General features: G+C 46.3%; 1 protein-coding gene and 1 pseudogene across 1 annotated transcript; one reads left to right on the top strand and one right to left on the bottom strand.

The window, feature by feature from the left end:
• The first annotated feature begins 11973 nt into the window (after positions 1-11973).
• LOC132251844 (olfactory receptor 14A16-like) lies at positions 11974-12930 on the top strand. The gene has a single exon (XM_059731764.1). The coding sequence runs from the start codon at positions 11974-11976 to the stop codon at positions 12928-12930; it is 957 nt and encodes a 318-aa protein (XP_059587747.1).
• An 11804-nt stretch (positions 12931-24734) lies between these two features.
• LOC132251845 (olfactory receptor 6F1-like) lies at positions 24735-26593 on the bottom strand (annotated as a pseudogene).
• Positions 26594-27635: the final 1042 nt, after the last annotated feature.

A 27635-nucleotide genomic window follows, 5' to 3' on the forward strand; every position in this document is an offset into this window, starting at 1 on the left:
ATACAATTTACTTCCAGATTTAAAGCAAAGGAAAAAAAAACCTGAGGTGTGGCTGGGTTAACATTTTCTTCACTTTCTAAAGGAATATCAACATATTTTATTTTATTTTATTTTATGTAAGGTCTTGCCAGGGAAAAATCATTTATTAAAATCAAATATTTCATAGGAAGAAAAATGGAATATTTACATTCTTAGTGTGAAATTTGGAGACACTACTGATGGGAATATCAAAGTCACTGAGTTTGTTACTCTCCTCCTTACCCCTGCCCTTGTTTTATTACACCCAGGACTTGCACGGTGCCCTGGGAAGGAAGATGTCCAACTGGACCACTGTAACCGAGTTCCTCCTCCTGGGCTTCTCGGACACTCGGGAGTTGCAGATCTTACACTTTGTCTTCTTTCTGGCAGCGTACCTGGCAGCTTTGGTGGGGAACCTCCTTGTCATCACTGTTGTAACCACGGACCACCACCTCCACAGCCCCATGTACTGTTTTTTGGCAAATCTGTCCATCCTTGACCTTGGATCCATCTCTGTCATTGTCCCCAAGTCCATGGCCAATTCTCTCTCAAAAACCAGGACAATTTCCTATGCTGGATGTGTGTCCCAGGTCTTTTTTTTATTCCTCTTTTCTGCTGCCAATCTTGCATTCCTCACCATCATGGCATACGACCGGTACGTTGCCATCTGCAAGCCACTGCATTATGAGATAATTATGAACAGGAGAGCTTGTGTCCAGATGACTGCCAGTGCTTGGACTGTTAGTATTATCAATTCTGCACTGCACACTGGGAACACCTTTAGTCTCCCCTTCTGCCACTCAAATATCATCAACCAGTTCTTCTGTGAAGTGCCCCAGCTGCTCAAGATCTCCTGCTCTGGCTCATACCGCAGGGAGCTGGCAGCTGTTGCCTTCAGTGTGATTTTATGTTTTGGCTGTTTTGCTTTCATCGTTGTGTCGTATGTTCAGATCTTCACCGCAGTGTGGAGCATCCCCTTGGAGCAGGGCCGGCAGAAAGCCTTCTCCACCTGCATTCCTCATCTTATCGTGGTCTGCCTGCTTTTTTCGACTGGCGGCATTGCCTACATGAAGCCCATCTCTGCCTCCCCGTCCCCCTTGGATCTCCTGGCAGCTGTACTTTATTGTGTGGTGCCTCCTTTGATGAATCCGGTCATCTACAGCATGAGGAACAGGGAGATCCAAGCTGCCCTGAGGAAACTGCTCCACAGGCTGATCCGCTCCAAGAACAATATGTCCATCTTTCTTTCATGACTTTCCTTCTCTTATATTTTTCTTTTCTAATTTACACATGAAATTAGTCTTTTTTCATAGTATTGTGTGAATCTTGCATAGTAATAATGAAGGTGGTGGGTTAATTCTGTAACTTTGTAAGGTCAAAGACTTGGTTTTTCTCATTTTGGTTGACACTGTTGAAGTGGGAAAGTAATGTTTCATGCATCAATTTTACTCTCTTTGCACCATCTAAAATATATCCCATCAATTGCAAGATAATGAAGAATTAAAGAGTTTTGTTTACTAATTGGTGCCATCAATTATTCAGATGACAGACTATACAGGCAAATTTCCAGATGAAACTGGAATGAAATGGAAACATTTTAGGGGACAAGAACAGAGTTCAGATGGATATGGATAGATTGGGGAGCTGGGCTTGAAACAATAACCACGAAATAAATGCAACTTGCTGCACACAGGGGAGAAGAATCAAAAGCACAAATACAGCCTGGGTTAAAATTCCTGGGTGGTATCATGGTTGAAAAGGTGGGTCACAGACTCAATATGAACATGGAATTTGATGTAGCTACAGAAACATTAATGCAGTTTTGGACTGCAACAACAGGAGTATTAGATGTAAAAGAGGGGTGTAGGTTGTACCCATGTTGGTCTAAGGACATAGGCAGACCAGGTTCTTTGTGTGAATCGCATACCTTTTATTAGGTCAACTTAAATAGCTGGAAACATTTTTCTTTCTAGCAAGCATTCGGGTTTAAAAGTGAGGAAGAGGGTATACCAAATGCAGATGTTCCCCCAGCCTGATGAAGGGTTTTTAAACCTGAAAGCTTCCTTCATCTTTTGATTTCCTTCAAGCTCTGACTGCAAAGGTTCAGGGCAAGGATGAGAACTATATGTATTAGGCAGCTCAGTCAGTTTGGGCCCACAGTAAACCATGAAACCAGCCTCTTTTGACATTAGTTTATTCACAGGATTGTGTGAATCCTCCATATTAAAAATGAAGGTGGTGGGTTAATTCTGTAACTTTGTAATGTCAAGGACTTGGCTTTTATGATTTTGTGTTGACACTGTTGAAGTGGGAAAGTAATGTTTCATGCATGAATTTTAGTGTCTTTGCACCATCTAAAATATATCCCATCAATTGCAAGATAATGAAGAATTAAAGAGTTTTATTTACTAATTGGTGTAATCAATTTTTTGGATGAAAGAATATACAGGTAAATATCCAGATGATGTGAAACTGGAATGAAGTGCAAGTACTTTAGGGGATAGGAATGCAGTTCAGATGGATGCGGATAGATTGGGGAGCTGGGCTTGAAACAATAAGACGAAGACCAAGGAAATGAATGCAACTTGCTGCACATAGGGGAGAAGAATCAAAAGCACAAATACAAGCTTGTGTTATAAATGCCTGGGTGGTATCATGGTTGTAAAGGTGAGTCACAGTCTCAACATGAACCAGCAATTCGATGCAACTACAGAAACATTAATGCAATTTTGGGCTGCAACAACAGGAGTATTAGATGTAAAACGAGCATGTAGGTTGTAGCTGTGTTGGTCTAAGGACACAGACAGACAAGGTACTTTGCATGAATCTGATACCTTTTATTAGACCAACTTAAATAGTTGGAACAATTTTCATAGCAAGCGTTTGGGTTTAAAAACCAGGAAGAGCACACACCAACTGCCGATGCTTCCCCAGCCTGATGAAGGGTTTTTAAACCTAAAAGTTTGTTAAGAAACATGTAAACAAGGGAGGTGATAGTACCACTCGACATGGTGCTAGTTAGGCTTCACCTAAACTACTGTGTGACTTTCTGGGCTTCACATTTTAAGAAGGAATATGAAGCAGTTAGAAAAGTTCAGAGATAGGTGATAAAAATGATAAATGGCTGGATGGCAAGCCATGTTAAGGAAAGATTGAGAGAACTAGGCATATTTAGCTTGCAGAAAAGGTAATTAAGAGGCAGCTCATTGCAGTCTTGAAATAGCTGAAAAACTGCCATAAAAAAGAGGGTGAACAACAACTTTTCTCCCTTGTTGAATAGGGAAGGACATCAATCTTTAGATTACAGCAAAGTAGATTTAGATTTGATTTCATGGGAAAAGCACCCTTGTTTCTAGAGCAGTGGGGATGTGGAATACACTGCCCAGGGACGTTGTGGAGTTTCCTTCATTTCAGGTTTTCAAAAAGAGGATAGTCACTGGTCACAGCTGATTTAGGAGTAACAGTCTTGCATTTGTGCAGTGGGGTGGACCGCATGATCTTTGAGGCCCCTTCTAACTCTATGACTTTATATTCATGATGCTATTACAATGATGAGAATAATGGAGCGGATAAAAACAGTCAACGGCAAGTGAATGGATACTGGGACAGTAGGATTACTGTATGTCTTATTATACAATTACTTTTTTTTGCTTTTTCCTTTTGGGGGGTAGCCAGACAGATGGGTACTAGTCCTCCTAATAGTTCATGCACGTGTGAACTGCTGGAACTCAAGTTGACATGACTAAGTTTTTGTGAACTTGTCCGGTTATACTAACATGGCGCTTTCCAAAAAACAAAAAAGGGTTTTAAGGGCTATTTCCTGATTGGCTTTGATACTGATCACATTAAACTTTCTGGAAATAGCCCATGTCTTAACTACCATAAATAATTTTTTGAATACAGCAATATCCTATCTAAACCTCCATATGGCAAAGTGCTTCCTCTTTCCATCTGAGAACATGCTTCCTTGCCCACATCTGCCCAAGTGCTCCTTCATCGGTTTTTTTTTTTTTTTTTCCTGCAGGCTCTGACTGCAAGGTTTCAGGGCAAGGATGAGAACTACAGGCATTAGGCAGCTCAGTCAGTTTGGGCCCACAGTAAACCATGAAACCAGCCTCTTTTGCACCACAAGGAAGAGGATACACAAGGAGAACATTCATGTAGATTTGGTTATGATGATATTTTTATTTCTGATGCAGACAGAGGGGTTATTTTTCCAAATGGCAAAAGGAATGAATCAAGGCTGAGGAAGGCATACCACTGAAGAACAGATTCTCATTGATCTGTATGTTAGAGCACATCATTTTCCACCAAAGCCTTGAGGTCTGATGTTCAGAGAGCTAGGACATTCAAAAGTGCTTTGTCATTGTTGGGTTCCTAACTACACTTAGCTGGTTTCGAAATAGCTGTCTCATTCACTCCAAGCCTTGATACTGTGTTTTGATTATAAGAAGGGGGATTTACTCCATCACAGGGGGAAAAAAATCAGGGCCATAGATATCTGTTCACCACTCCTTAAACAAGGAAAAAGTGCAGAGGTACCTGGGGAGTCAGGTGTTCGGCAGGGTGCAACGTGCCCAAATTCGACTGTGTATATTGAATCCATGCGTTTCTGTACCTAGGGGACTGATGAAGTGCAGTTCATAGGCCCAGCTCTGAGAAGTGGTTTGCACATTCAAAAAGGCACCTAACCTCATCACCAGCACCGAAGCCAACTTCCTACAGCTCCAAACACAACACCTGCCAACTATCTCCAGTACCCCACAAACTGCAACTTGTGTGCCACACAGCGGATTCCAACAAAGTTGGCATCATGGACCCCGTTGACCAGATTGGCCCCATTGTCAGTGACCATGGACCCGTGGATGAGCTCGCCCTTCCCAGCAAGCCATGCCTGCAGGAAGTGGTTCATGGCCCCCATGATCTCTGTTTGCTGTGTGGGACTCATCCATTACCTCGGCTTGAAGGAGAACCCACCGACAGCCTGACTGGTCACACCAGTGCCCCGTGAGGGAGAAGTAGGCATGATCTCCACCCCGGCTGCTCTAGATGTCTGAGGTGAAGTGTAAGGTCACCTCTGGACATGCCTCGCACAGGTCCTCCCTCAAGTACTCTGTGCATGCCTCACACAGGGATGGCAACACCATCCTACTGAAGGTGGTACACACGGGCCCTTGGTATGATGGGACCACAAGCACCATGAGCCGCCTGAACCCTGGCCGCTCAACTAGGGAGAATAGCTGGTCATTGACAGCAAGCATCTCCCCAGTGCTCTCAGTGAGCTCGCTTGCCTTTGGACTGTGCCCCCTCTGTCTGTCTTTCCCCCACTGTCCCAGGGTGGCATGCCTCTGCTTTGGGGGGGACAAGGGCTTTGGAGCGAGCGGTGGACTTCCCTTTGGGCACACCCCTGCTGGTGCCAGGGGGTGGTTTCTGCAGAGATGTATGAGCATCCCTGTGGTGCTCATATGTTTTGTTCCCTTGCTGTAGCTGGTTTTGGTTTGGCAGTGCAGGCAGATAGAGTACGTGGGATCATGTGCCAACTCAACATGATCCCAGACCACAGTACTTGCTCACTTCTGGGGTGTGGGTGAATCTGTGGATGCCGCTACACTTTCCCCCTCCTCAGCAGGCAGAGTCACAGCAAGAGAAGGAGTGGACTCAGCTGAACCACTTGCCTCCACCTGTACATCAACCTCCACTCAGGAGATTCCCAGTGATTCCCCCTTCTTCCCCAGAATTACCCTTGCTAGGACACTGAGATCCAGCTCCAGCACCAGCTCTTCTTCTAGCACTGGAAGGCTCATCATGGGAAGTGAAATAGGGGTGGAGTAGGCTGCTGTGCTGGTGCTGGTGCTGGTGCTGCTGGTTGTGGTTGTCGTCATGGTGGGGGTGGGCAGGTTATGGCTGATGCACATGGAGGGGATGCAGTCTTGGGCACAGGCAGTGGCAGTGGCACTGCTTCCCTCTCCTCACTGCTTGTAGCAGCCTCATACCTTTTAGCTGGAGGAAAGAGGCTGCATCTCAGTTTGGAGGTGGAGGGAACTTACAGCTCTCCTTCTACCCCCTCTTCCGCCTTTTCCTGAAGGATACCCATTGTGGCCACCTGCCTTTCCAGCATGCTTTATCGTTTCATGTCTTCCTTTTCTACAAATATATAAATGTATTTGCGTTCTTATATAAATTAAAAAAATGTCAGTGTGCTGCAGTGAAGAATATATACAAACAACTAGAAATATATGTCTCCATATATAAATTAAAAAATGTAGGTGTGGTGCAGTGAAGACATTTATGAAACCGATAGAAATATATCTTTCTCCCTATATAAATTTAATAGCGTAGGTATGGTGCAAAGAACGAACGTATAAAAACAAATATAAATATTTATTTATTCCTATATAAATTCTATAATGTATGATGTATGATATCCTGCAAAGCTTTAAGTGTATAGAAATAAAACAGAACTGTATTACCCTTCCTATATAAATAAACTTCTATAGTAATCCTACCACTGAAGAACAGATTCTCATTGATCTCTATGTTAGAGCACATTATTATCCACCAAAGCTTTGAGGTCCGATGTTCAGAGAGCTAGGACATTCATAAGTGCTTTGCCATTGTTGGGTGCCTAACTACATTTGGCTGGTTTGGAAACAGCTGTCTCATTAACTCCCAGCCTTGATACTGTGTTTTGATAAGAAGGGAGAGTTACTCCATCACTGGGGGGGAAAAATCGGGGTCATAAATATCTGTTCACCACTGCTTAAACAAGTTGTTTTATAATGAAAACCCCCTAAAGAAAGTTCAGTGCTTACTTTAAATGAGATTTAAGGTCTCAAACTCACTTGCCTGTTTCAAAATATTCATAGGATCCTAGGACTGGAAGGGAGAGTATCACTGCCTCCAATGATATATGTGGTCCTAATACAACAACGCTGTTCTCCGGGTGCATCTGTTCATCAAATTAGCACAGCTGAATGAACTCCAGCACAGTTCCTGCTGGAGTTTCTTGTTCCTGGGTGCAGAATTAGAGTAGATGGCATTAGATTAGCAATTTGCTCCCAGTCATCCTAGGCAGTGGGGGCCACAGAGGACAGGGGGTGGGTGGGGGGACCTGTCCATGGCTCCTGTGTGGAGACCAGGATCTCAGTCCAGCTTGACAGTGCTGGCTTGGGGTGATGTCTTGTGCCCTAGTGTGGGGTTGTGGGGGAGGGACAGTAAGCACTGCCAGGACCAGGGAGAAGGGAGACATGAGGGGGAAGCAGCAACAGGACTTTTCTGTAGGATTTGTTAAAGACACCATCAGCATGCCTAGGTGGGAAACAATGATCACATGTAACGAAGAGAATCGAAGGCCAGACCCATGGAGGGTGGGTTAGGGAGGGATCACAGCCTCGTCCTGCTGAATGAAGTCCCCCAAATGGCTGGTGGGTCTGAGCCTGGTTCCTTCTCTCCCCACTGCAGCACTGGTTAATTTAAAGGGGTATAAGTACACAGCATGCAGCCCACAGCCATTCAGTGCCTGGTTCAAGTGCCATGCAGTACAAGGTGTGTATGTTGTCCAGCTTCTTACCCCCTCGCATCTTCTCCCTGCAGTCCCAGTGCTGCTCAGCCCCACTCTCAGGCATAAGGCATCAGAGGGCCTGGGATCCCAGGATCTGTGCAGCTGTGAGCTGTCCCCCACTTCAGGACAGTTCCAGCATCTCTGCAAAACTCAAACCTGACCCCTGTGTCGCCTGCCAGCCCAGGGCTGGCACCGGGGAAGCCTGAAGCTCCCCCTGGCTGCTGCAGGGAAGCAAAGCAGGGCAGGTGGGCAGGAACAGCCCTGCACTCAACTGCTCCCACTCGGAGCAGATTTGCTGCTGATGTAGGTGCACGTGTATACACATGCGCAGGTGCAGTTTAGCGGGTTGATAGTTTTTACCATGCAACATGTTTTGCCATATTGTGCTGAGATGCAACAGCAGAGTAGTGTAACAGCTGTAGAGCTCGCAGGGCTTCAAGCTTAGTGGACACACCACGTTTAGTAACCTTTGCATGAAGGCCAGCAAATGCTTGCACTTGGTGCCATAGATTATCCAAGCAGGCAAATACACTATGCATTCTGCATGTTTTTTATTAGACCATCTGCAATGTAATCAGAGCCCACGCTGTGAACTGAGGGCTCTGATTGGCTGTGCTTGTGCTTTAAAGCACCCATAATGTGGGAAAGGAGGAGAGGAGGATCCAATTCCAGCTTTGAGAGAGACGGGGGCAGAGGCACAGCCCCCCACTCCTCCACTGGAATGGGAACTGAGGATCACACCCTCGTCCTGCTGAATGACGTCCCCCAAATGACTGGTGGGTCTGAGCCTGGTTCCTTCTCTACCCACTCCAGCACTGGTCAATTCAAAGGGCTATAAGTGCACAGTGTGCAGCCCCCAGCCATTCCCAGCCTGATTCAAGGGAACGCTGATTTTGGTATCCCCCTGCGGCAGGGACGTGTACTTCTGCTGCTTTCAGATCTGCTCAGAAGAAAAGGCCTTTGCCTCAGCTCAGAGTCCTCTCGGAGCTGCCCCCCACTTCAGGACACTTTCCCCCCTCTCTCTGAAACCCAGGCTTGGCCCCTGTGCCCCCTTACCAGCCCAGGGCTGGCACCGGGGAAGCCTGGAGCTTCCCCTGGCTGCTGCAGGGAGGCAAAGCAGGGCAGGTGGGCAGGAACAGCCCCACACTCAGCTGCTCCCACTGGGACCAGATTTGCTCCTGACGCCGGTGCATGTGTGTACACGTGAACAGGTGCAGTTTAGTGGGCTGATAGTTTTTACCACGCAACACTATTTTGCCATATTGTATGGAGATACTACAAAACAGTAGTGTAAAAGCTGCACAGGAGGATCCTAGGACTGGAGAGGAGGATCAAATTCCAGCTTTGAGAGAGATGGGAGCAGAGGTGCTGACCCCCACTCCGCCACTGGAACGGGAACGGAGACTTGCTCCGGGAGCCAGCATCAGGACAAGGAAGAGCCTGTATAGCACATCAGGAAATAATCTCCTCACCAGGTGTGGAGCCACCCAGCTTTGGGACACAGGTGTCCCCAGGAGAAGAGGGAAAGGGAATGGCCAGCCTGAGTTGGTAGGCTGTTTGGGAGCTGCCAGGTCAGAACCCTGCAGGCATGGGTGACTGGTGCCACCTTAGTCGGGGGGGGGGGGGGGGGCATGTGCCCTGCCTGCGACTGGTCAGCGACTGTGTGTGGGGGGTGTCCTTTGCAGCCAATCTTGTCGACTGGGGGTGGCGTTCCCCCATGGCTGATCGCATCAACCGGGAACCAGCCACGGTGGCCCTGGAACTGGCCACAGCACTCCCAGAAGTGGCTGCAGCACTGATGAAGGGGTTCACAGCCTCAAGAATGACAGAGGCTGTGTCCACACCATCTAGTGGTGGATCCTAGAAATTCATGTGTTGCTATTTATTACAATGAGAGGGGAGGTTTAATTCTAAAAGGAATCTGGTGTGTTTTTTTTTAATCAAAAGGATATGACCAGGCGAATGTAATCAGTGCCGGAGTCTGGTGTAAGGGAACAACCCCCTGTGTGAGAATTATTCACTTATAGTTACATTGCTAGATTGTATTCAAATGATTGGTTTTATTAGTCTCTATTGATAATATATATATAAGTATATATGCCTTCTTTTTTCTTAATCTCTCTCTCTTCCTATATATATAGGGGCAGCCATTGATGGGGCTGGGAGAGTGGGTGTGGGGATTGGACCGGTTCAATTTGAACATTCGGCCATTTTGGCAGCAGCTGAATCTCCAATTCAGATTTGACTGAATCGATTCGGGACAGTGATTTGAATCACTGAATTGAATCACTATCGTCTGAATCCAAAGTGAATACTAGCCACTTTGCACACACCTATCACAGGTGATACATAGCCTGGCCCAGAATTGGGAAACAATAGATAAAAATGATTAAACTGAAGAATCAAAACAAAACAGTTTGGCTTTAAAAAGGCATGAATCCAGGAAGGCTTGTTCATGGTTGTGTGCTTCAGAGGTAAGCTGGGCTCTAGGGAATAAGTCCCAGAAGCCCTAACAAGAGAGATGGGAATAAATCACCTTCCTGCAGCATCACTTCTTCCAAACCAGTGAAGTTCCCTATTGTCTGAAGAAAGAAACTGGTTTGGATCTACTTCTGCCAGGTCAGTCTTGGAGTGGAGAGAAAGCTCCTACTAAGATATTCTGACTTGTGAAGAGTTGGTAGTGGCAGGGAAAAGGGAAATCAGATAAGATCAGTAGAAGGAAAATAAGCAAAGACTCCTGGCACTGGAGGATGAGATCACAAGCTGAGAAAAACTTCATATTTCTGTAAGTTTATTATTCAAATTGACTGTGGGTAGTTGGTAAGAAGAGGGATGTGTGGTGAAATTAGATAGATCAGTAGAGGGAAAATAAGCAAGGAATCTGTAGGTTCTATCATAAACTGAAAAAAACTTCCCAAAGAATGTTGCATTAGGTTTTTAATTGCAATTAAATATGGTTGGCTGGCAAGAAGGGCGGTGTGTGGGGTATTGAAGAACCTGAAAATGACTTTCAATTGGAAAGCTATCAGCATTTTAATAGCAAGGTGTTCAAAAGTCTTTAGCTGGCCAAAGAAAAAGAAAAGAAAAGAAAAGAAAAGAAAAGAAAAGAAAAGAAAAGAAAAGAAAAGAAAAGAAAACAGCTGTGTTTAGAAATCTGAACTTGCTACCAAGAACCCACACATTTCAGCGTTTTGGCAACTTGAGATTTTTCAATCAAAAACTCCTGGAGGCTGCATATTTTAAACCAAATTATCCCTCCATCCCTGTATTGACAGTTCTTCATAAATTGATGTTTTTGAAGAAAATACATACATTATGAAAAAGTATGTGTTTAGCAAAAGCCATATTCATAAGAAGCATTTTTCTAGGCTTAAATTCTAAGCCCCACGGCAGAGATTCAGTCTTGCCCAGCAACACCAGGATTACAATCCCGCCTCAGTCATTGCATCCAGATTTTGTTGTCTTCCAGAAAAACGCCTGGAGGAGGGAGAAATCAGTAAGTCCCGCAGGTGATCCCCCTGAAAATGTATTTTACAAAGCCAAGTGCCTCTCAAATTAAGGTCAGGGAACCCAAAAAAATTTTGATGAGCAAATGCACAGTGAGGGGCATCTTTTGCCCAAAAGAGCTTCTAGTTCTTGTACCCAAATGACAAAGATCAATGACCCAATGTGGAGATAACAGAAGGAAGGTACTGGCCTACCATGGCATAGAGATGACCGTCCAGATCAGGATGGGGACCATATAAATTAGCTTATAACCATCGTATAAATTCATTTCAGACAAGATGACACTTAGGATTCTGTCTGTGCGTATGCTGTATATACCAGGGAAGAAGAAAGTGGGGTGTGCTAGCAGTTTATTGACCAGCGTCTTATCATAGTCACAAGTGCTGTGTTCAGTGTGCCTCATCTTGATGTTTGCTCAGCTTCTTGCTTTTACTCTTGTTTCTATTAAAAATCAAATACAAAATGCCACACTCTGGTCTGCCAACTTGATGAAGGGAGATGGGTTCATAGTGAGATCTGAAATGAGGTGAATGAGAGCATGAGGCAATTAAAAGGCAAACCCTCTGAGATATTACACAACCTATAGTCATCATTATAAACATTGTTTTGTTCTGAAATAGTCTCTTCTAGGTTGTTTAGTTTTATATATATACACACATGCTCACAGATAAGGACTTTTGTAGAATTTCTTTATACTCAAAAAAATGTATTCCAAGCAATAACACTTTCCACTGACAATTTTACAGCACTTAAAGACAGACAGTACTGACAGTTAGTTCACGAGCTGTTTCTGACATGAGATTCCCTCCTGTTATATTTGTAACTCTGATCCTGGCCACTTTCTTGTCCTTCCTTCACAGGCCTTGCACAACGCCCTGAAGAGGGAAATGTCCAACCAAACCATTGTGACCGAGTTCCTTCTCCTGGGCTTTTCTGATATTCGGGAGCTCCAGATCTTACACTTTGTTATCTTTCTAGCAGCATACTTGGCAGCCCTGATGGGGAATCTCCTCATCATCACACTTGTAACTCTAAACTATGAACTTCATTCTCCCATGTTCTTTTTCTTGATTAATTTGTCCATTGTGGACCTTGGCTCCATCTCAGTGACCGTGCCCAAATCCATGTCTAATTCCCTATTGAACACCAGGTCCATCTCCTTCTCTGGATGTGTTGTCCAAGTGTTTTGTCTCTTTTGTTTCTTGGGAGCAAATGTATCCCTTCTCACGCTTATGGCATATGACCGGTACGTTGCCATCTGCAAACCACTGCATTATGGGATAATAATGAACAGGAGAGCTTGCGTCCAGATGGCTGCCTGTGCATGGGTTGTTGGTGCCATCAACTCTGCAATGCACACTGGGAACACCTTTAGTCTCCCCTTCTGCCACTCAAATATCATCAACCAGTTCTTCTGTGAAATACCCCAGCTGCTCAAGCTCTCTTGCTCTGGCACATACCGCAGAGAGCTGGCAGCTCTTGCCTTCAGTGTGTGTTTAGGTTTAGGCTGTTTTGTTTTCATCATTGTGTCGTATGTTCAGATCTTCACCGCGGTGTGGAGAATCCCCTTGGAGCAGGGCCATCAGAAAGCCTTCTCCACCTGCATTCCTCACCTTATCGTGGTCTCCCTGTTTCTTTCCACTGCCATCATGGCCTACTTGAAGTCCATCTCTGACTCCCTGTCCCCCTTGGATCTCCTGGTGGCTGTTCTGTATTGTATGGTGCCTCCATTGATGAATCCGGTCATCTACAGCATGAGGAACAAGGAGATCCAAGCTGCCCTGAGGAAACTGCTGCAAAGGCAGATCCTCTCCAAGAACAACATGTCTATCTTTCTTTCATGACTTTGCTTTACTTATAATTTATGCATGAAATAAAAGAAAAAAATGAGGTTTTTTTCATAGTATTGTATGAATCCTACATATTAAAAACAGAGGTGGAGACTGGCCTGGCACACAACGCAGACAAGAAAGCCAGGCAGTGAAAATGGAAATGAAGGCGTCTGTGGGGGAGGGATAGGCTGGGGTGGGGGGTAGGGGGGAAAAGGGGATGTAGCAGCTCAGGAAACAGTGCAGAGGTACCTGGGGAGTCAGATGTTCGGCAGGTTGCAATGTGCCCAAATTCGACTGTATATATTGAATCCATGAGTTTCTGTACCTAGGGGGCTGATGAAGTGCAGTTCATAGGCCCAGCTCTGAGAAGTGGTTTGCACATTCAAACAAACACCTAACCTCATCACCAGCACTGAAGCCAACTTCCTACAGCTCCAAACACAACACCTGCCAACTATCTCCAGTAAGTAGCTCACAAACTGCACACCAGCATCTATGCAAGACAACACAACCCAGCTACCTGCGGGGGTGCATTCCTTAACAAAAAGATGCTTTGCCTCCAGTCTCTCAGGCCTTATCCTGAGAGGGAACAAATTACAAACCACTTTTCACAGCCGGGCCTATGAACTGCACTTCATCAGTCTCCCAGGTACAGAAACTCATGGACTCAATGTAGATTAGACAGTGGGGTTTTGACACGCTGCAAACTGCCGGACATCTGACTTCTCAGTTGCCTCTGCACTGTTACCTGTGCTGCTACATCCCCCTACCCCCACACCCTCCTCTCCAGCCTGTCCCTCACCCCCTGACACCTCCATTTCCATTTTCACTGACTGGCTTTCTTGCCTGCATTGCATGCCAGGCCGGCCTCTGGCTTTTTTTACTATTCCCACCATCCAGGACCAGGAGACACATCAATTGCAGGTATTTCCTCAGCCTGACAAAGGGTTTTTCAACCTGAAAGCTGGCATCCTGGGCAGCTAAACGAAGCACGCTGGGAGCCTCACAACTGCACTGCCGCTAGCAAGCCTCAGGCCTGTCAAAGATGTGACAGGTCTGGCCGTTCCCCAGCCAGGACTGTGTATGTGTATGCGTTAGCTGGAGGTTATGGCATCTCCTACCTGTCTTTCACCAGGGGATCATTGGGCATGGCATTTACGGGGCTGCCATCCCACCAGGAGTCCCACCAGGTCTCCCTACCCTGGTAGGGGTCAGTTTTAGTGGTCATGCCCAGGACATGGGGCCTCCTCCTTCCCCATAGCCCCATCCCATACCTCCAAGTTCACCCTCTCACTGGGAACACTGGTCGGTGGACAGGACAGGTGTTCCCAGGCAACTATGGGGAGACCCAGCACCACCTAGCTGCAGCTTGCCCAGTCGGCCAAGGGGTCACACAGCAATGGCTTCACATCCTTGGCAAGATATGCCGCCACCAAGGTGTGAGCACCACCTGCCTGATGCTGGGGTCTAGTGGCTCTGGACCCCACCATAGAAGCCAGGCCCTTAGCCCATATTGGCAGCACCTGTGGTGGAGGACAAGACTGGTTCACGGATGGTGTGCTAGCATGAGCTAGTGGATCCCCCTGTTCCATGTCCCCCTGCCTCCGCCATTCTGCCTCCCTGACCTTCTTTACCAGCACCTCTGTCCACTGATTCAGTGCTTGGCTGCCGCATACGGTGCCCTTCACCCTTGGGTCATACATGGCGGCCAGCGCATGGACTGTACTGGACCGCAAGGGATCAAGCCACTTCCTGATGCCTTCCTTCAGCTACCTCACCAGTGCCTGCATGTCTGGTGACAGTGGCCTGCCCCAGCCAGGAACATGGATCTGGAAGCTCTCCATTTGGCTCTCAAATCCCCTCACTATGGTGATCACCCGACTGAAGAGGGCAGCAGCAGTGCTGAGGCTCTTGGTGACCTTGGGGAAGGACTTTAGGACCACCAAGATCTGGGAGATAGCCTTGATCAGGGATATTGGGATCAGTGGCCCCCTGAACAGAGCTGAGTGGAAAACCATCTCATGGATGGCGTCTGTTGCTCCACCAGCCTCTCAAACATCAGGTATGTGCAGCAAAACAGGATTTCCCAGGTACACATATCATGCTGGGCAGGTCACTAGGGTTAGGAGAGCTATGCAACTATCTAGAAAAAAATATATGAAATTCTATATAATACTGTTTATGGAGTAATGAGATGCCACAGAAAAAGGAAGCCTTTCACTACCCACACAGATATAGCAACACCAAAGAATGGACTCCAAAATGTTATCTCACTGATATCAAAGCCCAAATGCACCAGGGATTTCTGCATTGCCACAGAAAAGAAACAACTAGCCGGTGCTGGAGGAGGACCTGGCTATCTTTAAGGCCAAGTGTCTAGTGGCTAGGGCATTTTTTGAGAGAATGGGAGACCCAGATTATAGCCCATCCCAAGACACAACACACTTTAGGAATTAACCTGCCTCTTTTCATACTCTTCCCTTAAAAATGATACCCCCCTCCTTCACTCCCTACCCAGGCAGCCAAGAGGGAGATATGTAGGGTCAGACCAAGCCAAGGGGTATGTGGCTGTGTGAGATTGTATGCTTCCTTCCCCCTCAGCAAAAGGGGACCTTTGGATCTAGCCTTGGACATTACTTCAAGTGGGCAGAAACGTCTCCACTTTTCTTTCTTTCTTCCCCTTCCCCCAGTCCCCAATTGAACAGGAAAATAGGAAAAGAGCCAGCTGCAAGAAGAAGCCTGGAAAGAGGCCTGGGCAGTCAGGACTAGCAAGTGGAACTATCTAGTTTGTGATACCCAGACATACAGACTACGTGGTAGTACTCTTTTCCTGCCTTACAGCAATTCATAAATACCATAGAACGTGCAACATGAGATCAAAATATTACTTTTGTAGCATGATGTTTTATCCTGAATAAAAATTGTACCCCTTTGTTTTCCCAAAAAAAACAAATGGCCAATTTTAGGAGGTGCCAGGGTCTTAACTGAGTCATGGCCAAAATGGTAAAATTGTAATGCATGTAACAACATTAAGTAAACAGGATGATTTGTCAGATAGATGTTGGAATTTTTTTGAAAGTCCCATCCACTCCACTCCTTTCATAACTGATTGTTTGTTTGTTTTTTTAATGGCAGTCACATACATCTCAAAATGCTCTGTCACTGTTTTACATGTGGGACACAGAATGGGACAGGTGAAAAATTGCAAAGGTCCTCAAGTCTCAGATAGTCAAAAGCATTTAGGGAGCTAATTTCTGATTTCCCCCAAAATTAGGAGACTAAATACTTTTGACCACCTTGGCCTAAAACAGTGGTTTTCAGTTTTTCATATGTAGATCCCTAAACCATTTCAAATGGATGTGCTGACCCCTTAGAAAATTTTGAATGGAGGTGCAGACCCCTTTGAATTGTAAGTATAAGTATTCACGTACTTTTGATTGATCATAGTCATCTTTAACAGGTTCCTTAGACCCCCAGGGGTCTGCAGACCACAGGCTTAAAGCCAGAGTTTTAAAGGATTGAATTATGGTTGAATTATCAAAAGTGACTTAGGACCAGATTTTAAAGATAGGTCGGCACGTAAAGATGCCAATGGGGGTTGGAGGCACCTCAAGTGAGGTGCCTGACTCCAGTCTGAATGAATAGAAATAGAAGCTTGAGAGCTGTTAGGCCATGAGAAAATCTCAGTTTAAATGTCTCAATTTGTGCTAGTGATGCAGAGCTGTAGACCTGATGTTGCTGGGAATGTGCAAGAAGCAAGCAATTTTCTTGGTCTGTAGTTACTTCTCATACCTTCCCTTTGCTACACGGGTTGATTAACACCTTCCCCTTTTTAAGAGACCACCTCCTTTACCTTATGGGGTTAAATGAAAGTAATTGCCTTACTTCACATTTAGTTCGGCTGTGTCTGTTTTTGAGGAACGGCACTTTGTGCTCAAAATCTTGTCTAATACCTCTCCCAACTATGCAGTTGGTGCAAAAAAAGATAAAACCAAACAAATTTTTATTCTGATTTTTCCCCCCAAGGATTGTTGGGCAACACTAAAGCCCCAAGAACCCTGTGAGATGCCCAGCATACCTGCCTGTGAGGCCATTTAATTAATAGGAATTTCTACAGCTTCACTCAGATGTCTGAACGTGAGAACATGGGCTCAAGTGATTTGGCTAAAATCACTAAGAAATTCAGCGGTAGTTTTATAGGCAGAGGGAGAAAAATTTGGTGGGAGGGGGCTGGGCATAAGTACGTGCCCCCCACCCCACTCTCAGGCAGGAAAGTCTGCAGGGAAAGGAGTGGAGCAATGGCCGGGGGGGGGGGGGGGAAGGGAGTGGGGCTGGGGCTGGGACCAAGCAGGGATCGGGAAGGAGTGGAGCCCAGCGGGGCCCGGGATCAGGATTGGGGCTGGGGCCCACTGTGCCCATGTTCCCCCTGTGCCAATGAATCTGCTGCCCCTTGGCCCCACACCAGCCGCAGCTGCCTCCCTGCACTAGCCCCAGCCCCTCAGCACCCAGGTGGGGCCCAGAGCTAGGGACCGAATTGGGGCCAACCTTGGCTGCACCACCGGGCTGGAGGGGATGAAGCCCTTGGGACCCCAGCACCCACCCTGAGTCAAAAGAGGATGGTGTAGCCCTGGCCCCAACCCCCAGTGGCAGCCTGCCCTGCCCCATCCAGATCTGGGGCCATAGACCCCCCCCCATGCCTCCCGGGGTGCACATTCCAGCAGGAACTGCACCCCCTGGATGAGCCATTCACAGCTCAGTCCTGTGCCCCGTCAGCTGTGCAGCGCCTGCCCCAGCCCCAGCCCCACTTCCTCCCCGCCCCTTCTGCAGCTGCCAGAAGCCCTCACCTGGGCTGCTTTGAGGCCCTACTGCTGTCCATGTTTGGAGGTCTAAACCCCATTAGCGCCCCCCACCTTCCACCGCCTATGGGTAGTTTCCTCATTGTGTGCAACTGTTGTAGTTATTACTATTACCATTGAGTATTACTATTACTATTATTAAATCTGAATTTACAAGTATGTAACCAAGACTAGAAGACCCAGTCCTGCTCCAGTTCTGGCCTGTCCAGCCAGCCGAAGGAGACAGGAACTCCAGAACAATAGTGAAGCTCCATGGATGCCAGGTCTGGCCTACCAAGAACCAAGCTGGGCAGGTCTGCAAGATTTGCCAGGGCTGTGCACAATGTCACTGCTGGAGTAATGGCAGTTCACAAATGAGCAAGATCTGTGTGTCCATGTATCAGAGTTTCCATGGTGGAGGAAATAAGCTGAGTTTAGTGTATTCATATATGTAACCATATGTGTTTAGATGTGCATTTATGTGTTTCAAGTCTTCCTTGTGTTGGAGAGAAATTAGCTTGTTGTGTTGTATAATAGGGAAAAAGCTCCCCTGTGCTTCTGAGGCTGAGCTTTATACTCTATGGGTGCATCTACACGTGAAATTAACTTGACACAATAAACGCTGGCACTTTGCTCTTGGGTACAACATTTACACATTTGCCTTGGAGCACAGCCTGTTGAGCTGGGGCAAAGCAGCCCTGGCTGGCAAAGGGCTCCGGGGGTCAGCCTGGGGCTGCAACCCAGCTCAACATGCTGTGGAGGGGCTGGCCAGGTCATGAGGGTGCTCCAGGACAGGGCTAGTTGACAGGCAGCCCTGCACTGTAACACCCCCATGCCCCAGCCAGCCCCATCAGCATCTACATGTGTATTGAAGTGGAGTGACTCCTCTATAGGATAGTACTCATGTCTGGCAGTACTATCCTACAGTGGAGTTAAGGAGTTTACTTTGACCTAATAGCACAACACACGTAGACATTGACAGTTTACTTCAGAGCTAATTAGTCTGCTCCGCAGTAAATGCCTTGTATAGACATGCCCTGTGCTTGTGCAGTGTGTGTATGCGTGTATGTGTATATGTGTGTGTGTTGCCGCTGCTTGCACCTGAAATAAATTATATCAGTTATATAACGCTCTGTGTGTGTATACATATATTCCTAAGTGCACCCAATTCTATTCTGCTGGGGGTAACACGGCCAGATGTGCATTTGTTTCAGAGTACCCAAGAATATGCATGTTATGTCCCTTCAGCATCCTGCTGGAGAAAATCCTGGTGATCTTCAAAAAGCATCTAGATGCCCACCTTGCTGGGGTCATCTGACCCTAGAAGTCTTTCCTAGGTGTGCACGAGGGCTGGACCTGATGATCGGTAAGGTCCCTTCCAGCCCCTAACAACTATGAAAAATGGGATCTTGTATGTGCGCTGAGCATGCATGCGTGTGTCTGCTGCCCTCTGTTAGTGGACAATGTCCAGCTGCATGTGGGTGTGTCACATGAGCACCTAGGTAGAGATGCTGAGCCTATTCAGGATGCGCATGTAGGTGACCGCCTCTCTGGAAGGAATCATATTATTCACGATGTGTGATCGAGTGTGCATTGCCTCCTTCTGGAAGGACTGATGCTGCGTTTGTAGTACTGTGTGGGCATGCACTGTCATTTCCTGGGGGGAATAATACTGCTCACTATGTATATAGAGGTGGGGAACAGGCATTCATCCTGACCCATGATGGGTGAAGAAAGTTTAGTCCAGCCTCAGTCCTGGCTGAGGAGGGCAGCTCCACACAGGTTGGGTATTAGCTGCAACTCTGTCTCTCTGCTCCCCTATTGTGACTTGCAGACATGCCTGGTATTCCAGGCCTCACATTACAGGCAGACATGGTAACTCCACTCTTGAAATGGCCCAGCACAGCACTTATTAGACCAGACCAGAGTGGGGGACAGGGGGGGTGGAAATGGGGAGTACAGTCTGGGTCCAGGTGAATTATCAGTCATGTGTCCAAGGCAGGAAACATAAGAGAGAGATGTGACTTCTTACTAAAACGGATTAACACAAATGGGAATCGGGTCCAGGACAGGTGGTTGCTGGTGGCTGCTAACCAAACTGCAAGGAGGACCAGGCTTCTGACATTTGGGATGCACAGATTTCAGAAAAAACTGGGCAGGGAAAATCCAGTCGTAAGGTAGCAGAGTGGGCAGAGCAGGATTGAAGGGGATTGTCAAGGCTGGAAAGGCTTGGGGCTAGGGAGAGTAAGTGTGTTAAAGTCAGGAATAAGAGATGTTTTTAGAGCTGGTGATGGGAGAGCCCAGGTCCGGGGAGGAAGAGGGGCTGCAGGTCGGGGTAAGTAAAATTGCCAGAGCTGTGCGGGGAGAGGGCCTAGGAGTTTTATAGCAGGCTCTGTAGGTTATGTTTAATGCACATTGGCAGAGCTGTGTGTGTATGTGCATGCACAATTGTTTGGGAGCGCAGCGTTTGGTAACAGGGAGGCCTACAGGTCATGCATGTGGCTCCTGGGCCTATATTTATGTCTGGCAGGGTGGCATCTTACAGACCAACTGGTTATATTCCACTGAAGGCTGGAATCCAAGCAGTGTTTTTTGAACGTGACACCTGGGCCTGCGCGCCTGTGCCGACCTCCTGGGAACCTGGGCTGCGTTTGTGTGTTGGTGGAACTGCACCCCGTCCCTCACGTTCCTTGCAGACTGTATGAATGGGATTCAATCACAAAATTAATGAATGAAGACATCACCCTTCCCAGGAACTGGTGATCACGGCTTGACCCATATTACCTTACCCACCAGGGGCAACTTGACATATGAGCTGTTCATTTCCTTCCTTCTCAAACTTTAATCTATACTCCCTGACTTTATTTTCATACCAGCCCCAGAAGACTTCCTCAGACCTGCATTTCCCAAATTACTTTTTATTCTAACGGCTCCCAGTGGGACCCATCAAGAACAATCGATAGCTTTGTTTCTGTCACAGCCCTTAATGCCCAGAGATTTGCCAGATCTCCCTGAAGTGCCCCTCGCTCCTCGCCTCAGCACAGTATTCCTTGGAGCACCCATTAAAGCCCATGATGTTATAATGATGGATGTGGGCTCCTACAATTCTTGGGAGCAGCAGATCCTTCACTGATAATTAGAGAGATTTCTTTTCAGAAGGTGCGCTGCTGAGAGAGCTGTTGTTAATGATTATTGGGGGAAAAAAAATTAACTGAAAATTTTATTAGTTTTAGCCAAATGAAAAAGTAAAATTAACATGTTTCAAATGAAATGGATGAGGAAGCTTTCCAAGTAGGGGTCTGTCACTCCAGATCTTTGATTAGATAGATAGAAACAGATGCAACCTGTTGGTCAATATGTTTTTGCCACTTCCCTTGACCAGTCATGAGGGGCTAGGAGTCTTTGCTTGATCTTTAACCGCTACCACTACTATAGTCATCCATAGAAGAGGGTTACAGTTGCATTGCAAAACCTTGTTAGGTTCATTTCCCATTTGCTTTGTCTCTAAACAATTAGCTATACAGTCATGAAAAATATTCTTTAGAACTAACAAAATGAACCAATGATATTTAAAAAATGAATGCAGTGCTCCTGACATTGAAAACAGCCACTCTGCAGCCCCTGCCCAATGAAGTTCACTGTGCAGTGTTCATAAGTCTTGGGTGTAGAGATATGGAGAGAGAGACAGAGATAGAGAAAGACAAAAAGGTTTTTGTTTTGTTTTTTTACATCATTGCAGAATATTAATAACAAAAAGTGATGGCCCTCCCAGGGAGCCAAGAATGAAATACTTTTCAGTAATAAAAACACTCATTTGACCAAACATTGAAACCTGTATAGAAACCACTTGAATATAGAGAATACAGAATTCTTCAGTATCTGCTTAATGAACTCGAACTGCACAAGAGGAGTGCTTGTTAGTTTTCAGAAGATCTATCTATCATTCTTCCTTTTTCTTTCTCTCTTTTGCTTCCTGGTCTGGGCACATTTGGATCTAAACACTTAGCTTTGTAACAAAATGTGGACTAGTTTGTGTCATGCTGGGCCATGGAAGAGGCACTCTGCAACCTAAGTGGTGCACAAAGGTACCCATGGCCAAGACCCCATGCAGCAGTGCCCACTGCAAGCCACTGGTTCTCTTGGTGATGGGTAGCCTGCACAGGGTGAGCCCAGACAGGTTGGCTTACCCTGGTCTTGTTGTCACTAGGCATCACCTCCAAGTCATGTCAGGCTATTTTTAATGCAATCTCTGCTGCAGTCAGGGCAGGCAGCAAAGACAGGGATGTGGCACACTTTAATCATGCACGTAAACTTTGCCTTCCCAGACAGGATCTCAAGGCAGATCACCTGAGTTGTAGCGGGGCACATGGAGGGACAGCAGAGCACCAGGCCTGCCACTCCCATTGCTGTCCACCACAGGAGAAACAGGCAGTGATAGAGGTGGTCTGTCTAGTGAGCTGCCGCTGGGGAGGACTTGTGGTGTGCAGAAGTGGGCTTCTAGTAGGGAGGAAGGAGCAGAGGCACCTGTTCCTCTTAGGCAGAATTTGGGGGTGGGTTGGACCCTCCACTGCAGCTCTCTTACTCCCTGTCTCTGGCCTGCTTGTGAGAGGTGATAAGACATCCCCAGAGTGGTTTTACTGTCTCATTTCTAGGCTGTCTCTCAGAAGTGCTCTTAAGGCTACTAGGAAAGTGGTATGAGCATACACACCGTTATAATAACTATGGTGTAAGTTCCTACATAAAATAGAGGAGAATGTGGCTCCATTAGGTGTGCGATGGGTGTGAGCCAGTGGTTCTCAGCCCCTACTGTGTATGTGCAGCTGCCCACTGATAGCTGCTCATCTTTTGCAATTTATATCTATGCCTCGAGTCATGAAGGTTATCACACTGCCTCACAGTGGCTGTTACAAGCCATTTCCCTTGAGGAAATGGTTACCTCTGACTAGACATGGACACACAACACCTTCACCAGTGTAATTATGACTGCTATGTATTATGACTGCTTGTCCCTGCAGTATTCCTACACAAGATTCAAACAAGTTACACAAATGTAGGGCTGTACATCTTGTGTTTTCTTGTCTACACCAGCATAAGGCTGGTGACTCTGATTGATGCATCCTATATGTTTGATCCCCATAAAAATACATCTTTCTAGGACACTGCTACAGGGGTATATGGTAGCACAGAGTGCTAGGCCGAAAGAAGTTAAACGCGTTTACAGATCTATGGCTTAATACAGTAGTTTCCAAACTGTGGTGCATTTACCACTGATAGTACAAATGGACATGCTGGTTAGATTTTCACCTGAACAAGTCTTATTGTATTTGGTTTAGGGTACAGCAGGGGTATCCCCTGCCCCCAGCACCTTTTATTTGTGCTGTTGAGATGCTTGTGAAGAGACTGAGGTGGGAGGGACACAGTCATTAAGGGGGTTCATAGATTTCATAGATTTCTAGGGTCGGAAGGGACCTTGTAGATCATCGAGTCTGACCCCCTGCTCTAGGCAGGAAAGAGTGTGGGGGTTGAATAACCCCAGCTAGGTGCCTGTCTAATCTTTTCTTGAACACCTCCAAGGTAGGAGAAAGCACCACCTCCCTTGCAAGCTCATTCTATATTTTGTCAACCCATAAAGAATTTCTTCTTGATATCCAATCTAAATCTACCCTCCTTTAGTATGCGGCCGTTATTCCTAGTAACACAAAGGGTCCCAGTGCCAGGTGGATGAGAGTAAGAAGTGAAAGAAGTATTGTATATGGATGGTATCAATGTCACGGTAAGGGACAGATTGTGCCATACCACGTGTTCTTTGGAACAAGTCTGGAACAGGCCTGGCCATGCCCCCACGCCTGGCGCTGCAGTAGCAAGAGGGAAGCGCCTGGTGGACCCCGGCTTGGGTCCATGCTGGTGGGACAGGGAGGAATTAAACCCCCTCCCTGGCCAGGTCACTCCAGGCTACTGCTGGGGCTGGCCAGGCCCCTCCCACTGGAGCAGCAAGGGAGAAATGCCTGGCAGGTCCTGCTGGTGGGACAGGGGAGGGAGAAGTGGAATAAAACTCTTCCCTGCTCCCTTCCAGGGCCAGCGTCTGGCCAGGCCCCCACCCCTGCTCTGGCTGGGGAGCAAAGGGGCAGGGCCAGCCCTACTTGGCTGGAGCAGAGAGCACAATTCATCCCAAAGAGCATGCTGGGATGCTGGGGGATTCTGGTTTAACTGAACCAGGAAGAGGTCTGGGACAGAAATTGCATAAACCCGTTTGAGCTCCATCAGTTAAGTCTGGTACTGCATACAACCAGGTTTTTCTCAAACTGGTTTGGACCATTTTGAACCTGGCTTATGTGCATTGCACTTATGTTCTGTTACAAGTTTAAACCAGTTTCTGATCACTTAAACCAGTTTGTGTGTAACTTAGGTCCTTAGCCCTCAACATTATTTCCAAATCACAGATTTATTTATCTTTTTACCGTGCTTGATATTTACTCAGTAGTTGGACTGAATGTTTAAAGGAGCCTTGGTTACTTTTAAATATATGAGCCAGTAGTTACACTGTCTTCCAGTTCTTTGACAGATAGGAACGTGACAGCTGTGGGTAACCAGAGCACTTGCTACCTAGATAGTACTTATGGCAATGGATCGGATTTTCAGGGGAGCTGAAGGGAGATCATAACACAATCAGACACTTTTCCTCAGTAGAGTCCAGAAAGCTTTAAGAAAATGAAGCCAGCACCATTAACTCTAGCTTTTGTATGGCAAAAATAGGTACAGAGAACTGGAGCACCTTGGCCAGGTCACAGACTTCCTCTGCAATAGGCTTGGAAATGGAGCCAGGTCTACAGGATCCCACCTCCCCAGGCATGACACCCTATTTTCTAGCACATTGAGGTCATAGTGACTTCTGAGAATAAGGGATATTAGCACTTGGACAATAAAAATGTCATCAAACAGGATATTGTTTATCTACTGACAGCAACATTTTGAGAGAATGAGTCATGCTGCACTGACCACTTTTCTCAAAGCATCCTTCACCTCTTTGTTCCTCAAAGCATAGATAAAGGGGTTCAGCACTGGAGTGACAATTGTGTTTAGTACATGGACAGTTTTCGTCAAATCACGTGATTCCTTTATGGAAGGCTTGACGTGCAGGAAAATGGTGGAGCCATTCCAGATAATCACGAGAATCAGATGAGAAGAACAAGTAGTAAAGGCCTTTTGGCACCCTTTGACTGATGGGATGCTCAATATGGTGGAGATGATGTAAATGTAGGGTACCAGAGTTATTGTGCATGAGCCCAGGATGACAACGAATGAGATGATGAAGGCCACCAGCTCCACTGAATGTGTGTCGGTGCAGGAGAGAACTATCCATGGGGCTATGTCACAAAAGATATGATTAATGATATTACGGCCACAGAAGGACAGCCTGGAGATCAAATATGCTGGGGCAGAAATAGCTACAAAGCCACAGAGCCAAGAGCCAGCTGAGCAGACAAGTTGCCATTCATAATGGAGCTATAGTGCAGTGGGTAGCATATGGCCAAATACCGGTCATAGGCCATGACAGCCAGGAGGAAATATTCTGTACTCCCAGGGAGAAAACAAAGTACATCTGTAGGAGGCAGCTAAGGAAGGAGATTGCCTGACTTTTCTCCAAGACGACTGCCAGGGCTTTAGGGACACAAGCTGTTGTGTACCATATTTCCAGGAAAGAGAGGTTGCAGAGAAACCAGTACATGGGTGTGTGTAGTTGTGGGTGAGTTCTCACTAAGAGTATGATGGAGACATTCGCTGTCACTGCCAGGATGTACATGAAGAGGAAGAGCATGAAGAGGGAGACCTGGAAATAACAATTGCCAGGGAATCCTTGGAGAATGAAAATGTATGGACTGCTCTGATTCCCCCTCTCTGCACTGGCTGCAACATTCATCTGTCAAGTCACAAGACACAGTCAGGGCACTATACCAATAAAGTACCCCACAATATTAAATACTACAAAGAAGATAAATTAGTGATAGCTGCTCTTTCCCATAAAATGTTTGAATTAAAAATAATATAAACTATGTTATGATGATGATTATGATGATGTTTATGATGTTGTTTATTATGGTGATGATGATGATGATGTAATCACCCTGTGGAATACATCACTACCAGTTATTAAAAGAATCCAGCCCTTGGCAGAATTTAAAGGAAAAGAAAATGATATAGGTAATGAGAATATCTGTAGAAACTTATTTTTGAATTTTTATACATATTTTATGTTAATTATTATCAAAGAAAGCCAAGAGAAAAGTGATGTATCCAGTTAGAAGAAAAAGGAGGAGAGACCTGAAGAGAAATAGATGAAAAGACAGAATGAAAGAAAGAAATGCATGTAGAGAAAGACAAAGAATCCAAGACAGGAATATTGACACATACACTAAGATAGAAATCAAGATAAAAAGACCACACAAAAAAAAGAGAGGTATGGCCAGGGATAGATGACGAGAAAGGCAGGGAGGGCTGTACAGGGCTAAAGAAAACAAAAAGCGAATGACAGGAAGTGATAAGAGGGGGTGGGTGAACAGAGACAACAGAAAGGAAGATGACAGCAAGAAATGAAATTTGGTACACAGATAGTTGTATAGACAAGTAGAAAGATGGAATCAGTGGATGTTAACTGAGATTTCTCTTTTCAAATCAGATTTAATTGCAAGGCAGTTAAAAGCCGAGTATCTTAACACAGGGTCACAAAGACCAACTTGGAGGACCCACGGGAAGCTCTCTCAGATACATTCTCTGAACAGCCCAATATCTCGTAAGCTGAAGTACCTGCCACTTACCTTTGGAATAAGGATGGGCCCTTTCATGACTCCTACATGTGCTTCTTTCCTTTATGTCCTTGAGCCCCTGGGGAAGAATCTCTGGGGTGACTGCGAATACTGTGTGAATGTGAGGACGTCCAATCAATTTGTAGCTAAGCAAATACACTTTCATTCCACTTTGCTTTGAGCTCTGAAAGCTCTGAAGTCAGAAGTTTTTTATTGTATCTCACCATCTAAGTTGATGAACAGAGACTGTGTTTGTCCTAAGAGAAACTGTATTTTCCTGGGACAAAGTGCATGCGTACGGCCATCCATTTCCCATGTCCCAAGGCAAAGCCCAAAAAACAGATCCAGGACAAGAGGCAGTAACAGCTTCTTCTGGGGTATTGCAAAGTGTATCTCAGAGCATCATCCTATGGCAAGTCCCCAGTTGGTCCTCCAGGAACCACTTCTACCCCAATCCCAGGCCATCATCAACTTGGGACAGCTGCTGTAGGCCTGGTGTTAGACCTGACTGCCCAAAAGTAACAGGGCCCAGGCAGTTTTGCCCACCTATTAATTGCACTGAATGGTGAATTTGCCAGCCATTTCGTGTTCCCCAGCCACTTAAGGTTAGCATCAGAGTCAGGTCCATCTGAACAACCATGGACCCATCCACCCACCAGGAAGATCTACTCATTGAGGGACCTGCCCATCCATCCAATCATTCATCCACTTAGTCAGGGTCCACTTTGGACACCCCTCTATTCATCCACTCATCCACTGATCCATCAGCAATCGTCCCACCATTATTGCCCAGCTGAACCATGGTTGGGCTCTTTGTTTCTGCAAGTGCCAGGTACTAAAGCAGTGATTCATGAAAACATGCCATGCCAACTGTGTTTCCATTACATGCACGGTGATGTGTAGCAGACCCACAGCCTCACAGGTATGGCATAATGCACGCCCAGACACACAGTGGACAGATTGTACATAATCCCCAAAAGTGACATGGAGTTTGATGCTGCCTTAGTCAAAAGCTTGTAGCCCTCCCAGATGGCCAGAGTGACAACCCAGGAGATGTGCCATTTCAAGGACTCAAAAGCCT

Source organism: Alligator mississippiensis, chromosome 7 (assembly GCF_030867095.1).
Source record: "Alligator mississippiensis isolate rAllMis1 chromosome 7, rAllMis1, whole genome shotgun sequence".
Taxonomy (NCBI): domain Eukaryota; kingdom Metazoa; phylum Chordata; order Crocodylia; family Alligatoridae; genus Alligator; species Alligator mississippiensis.

Excerpts from the sequence above, each read along its gene's own strand:
- LOC132251844 (XM_059731764.1), top strand. The coding sequence starts at position 11,974 with ATGTCCAACCAAACCATTGTGACCGAGTTCCTTCTCCTGGGCTTTTCT.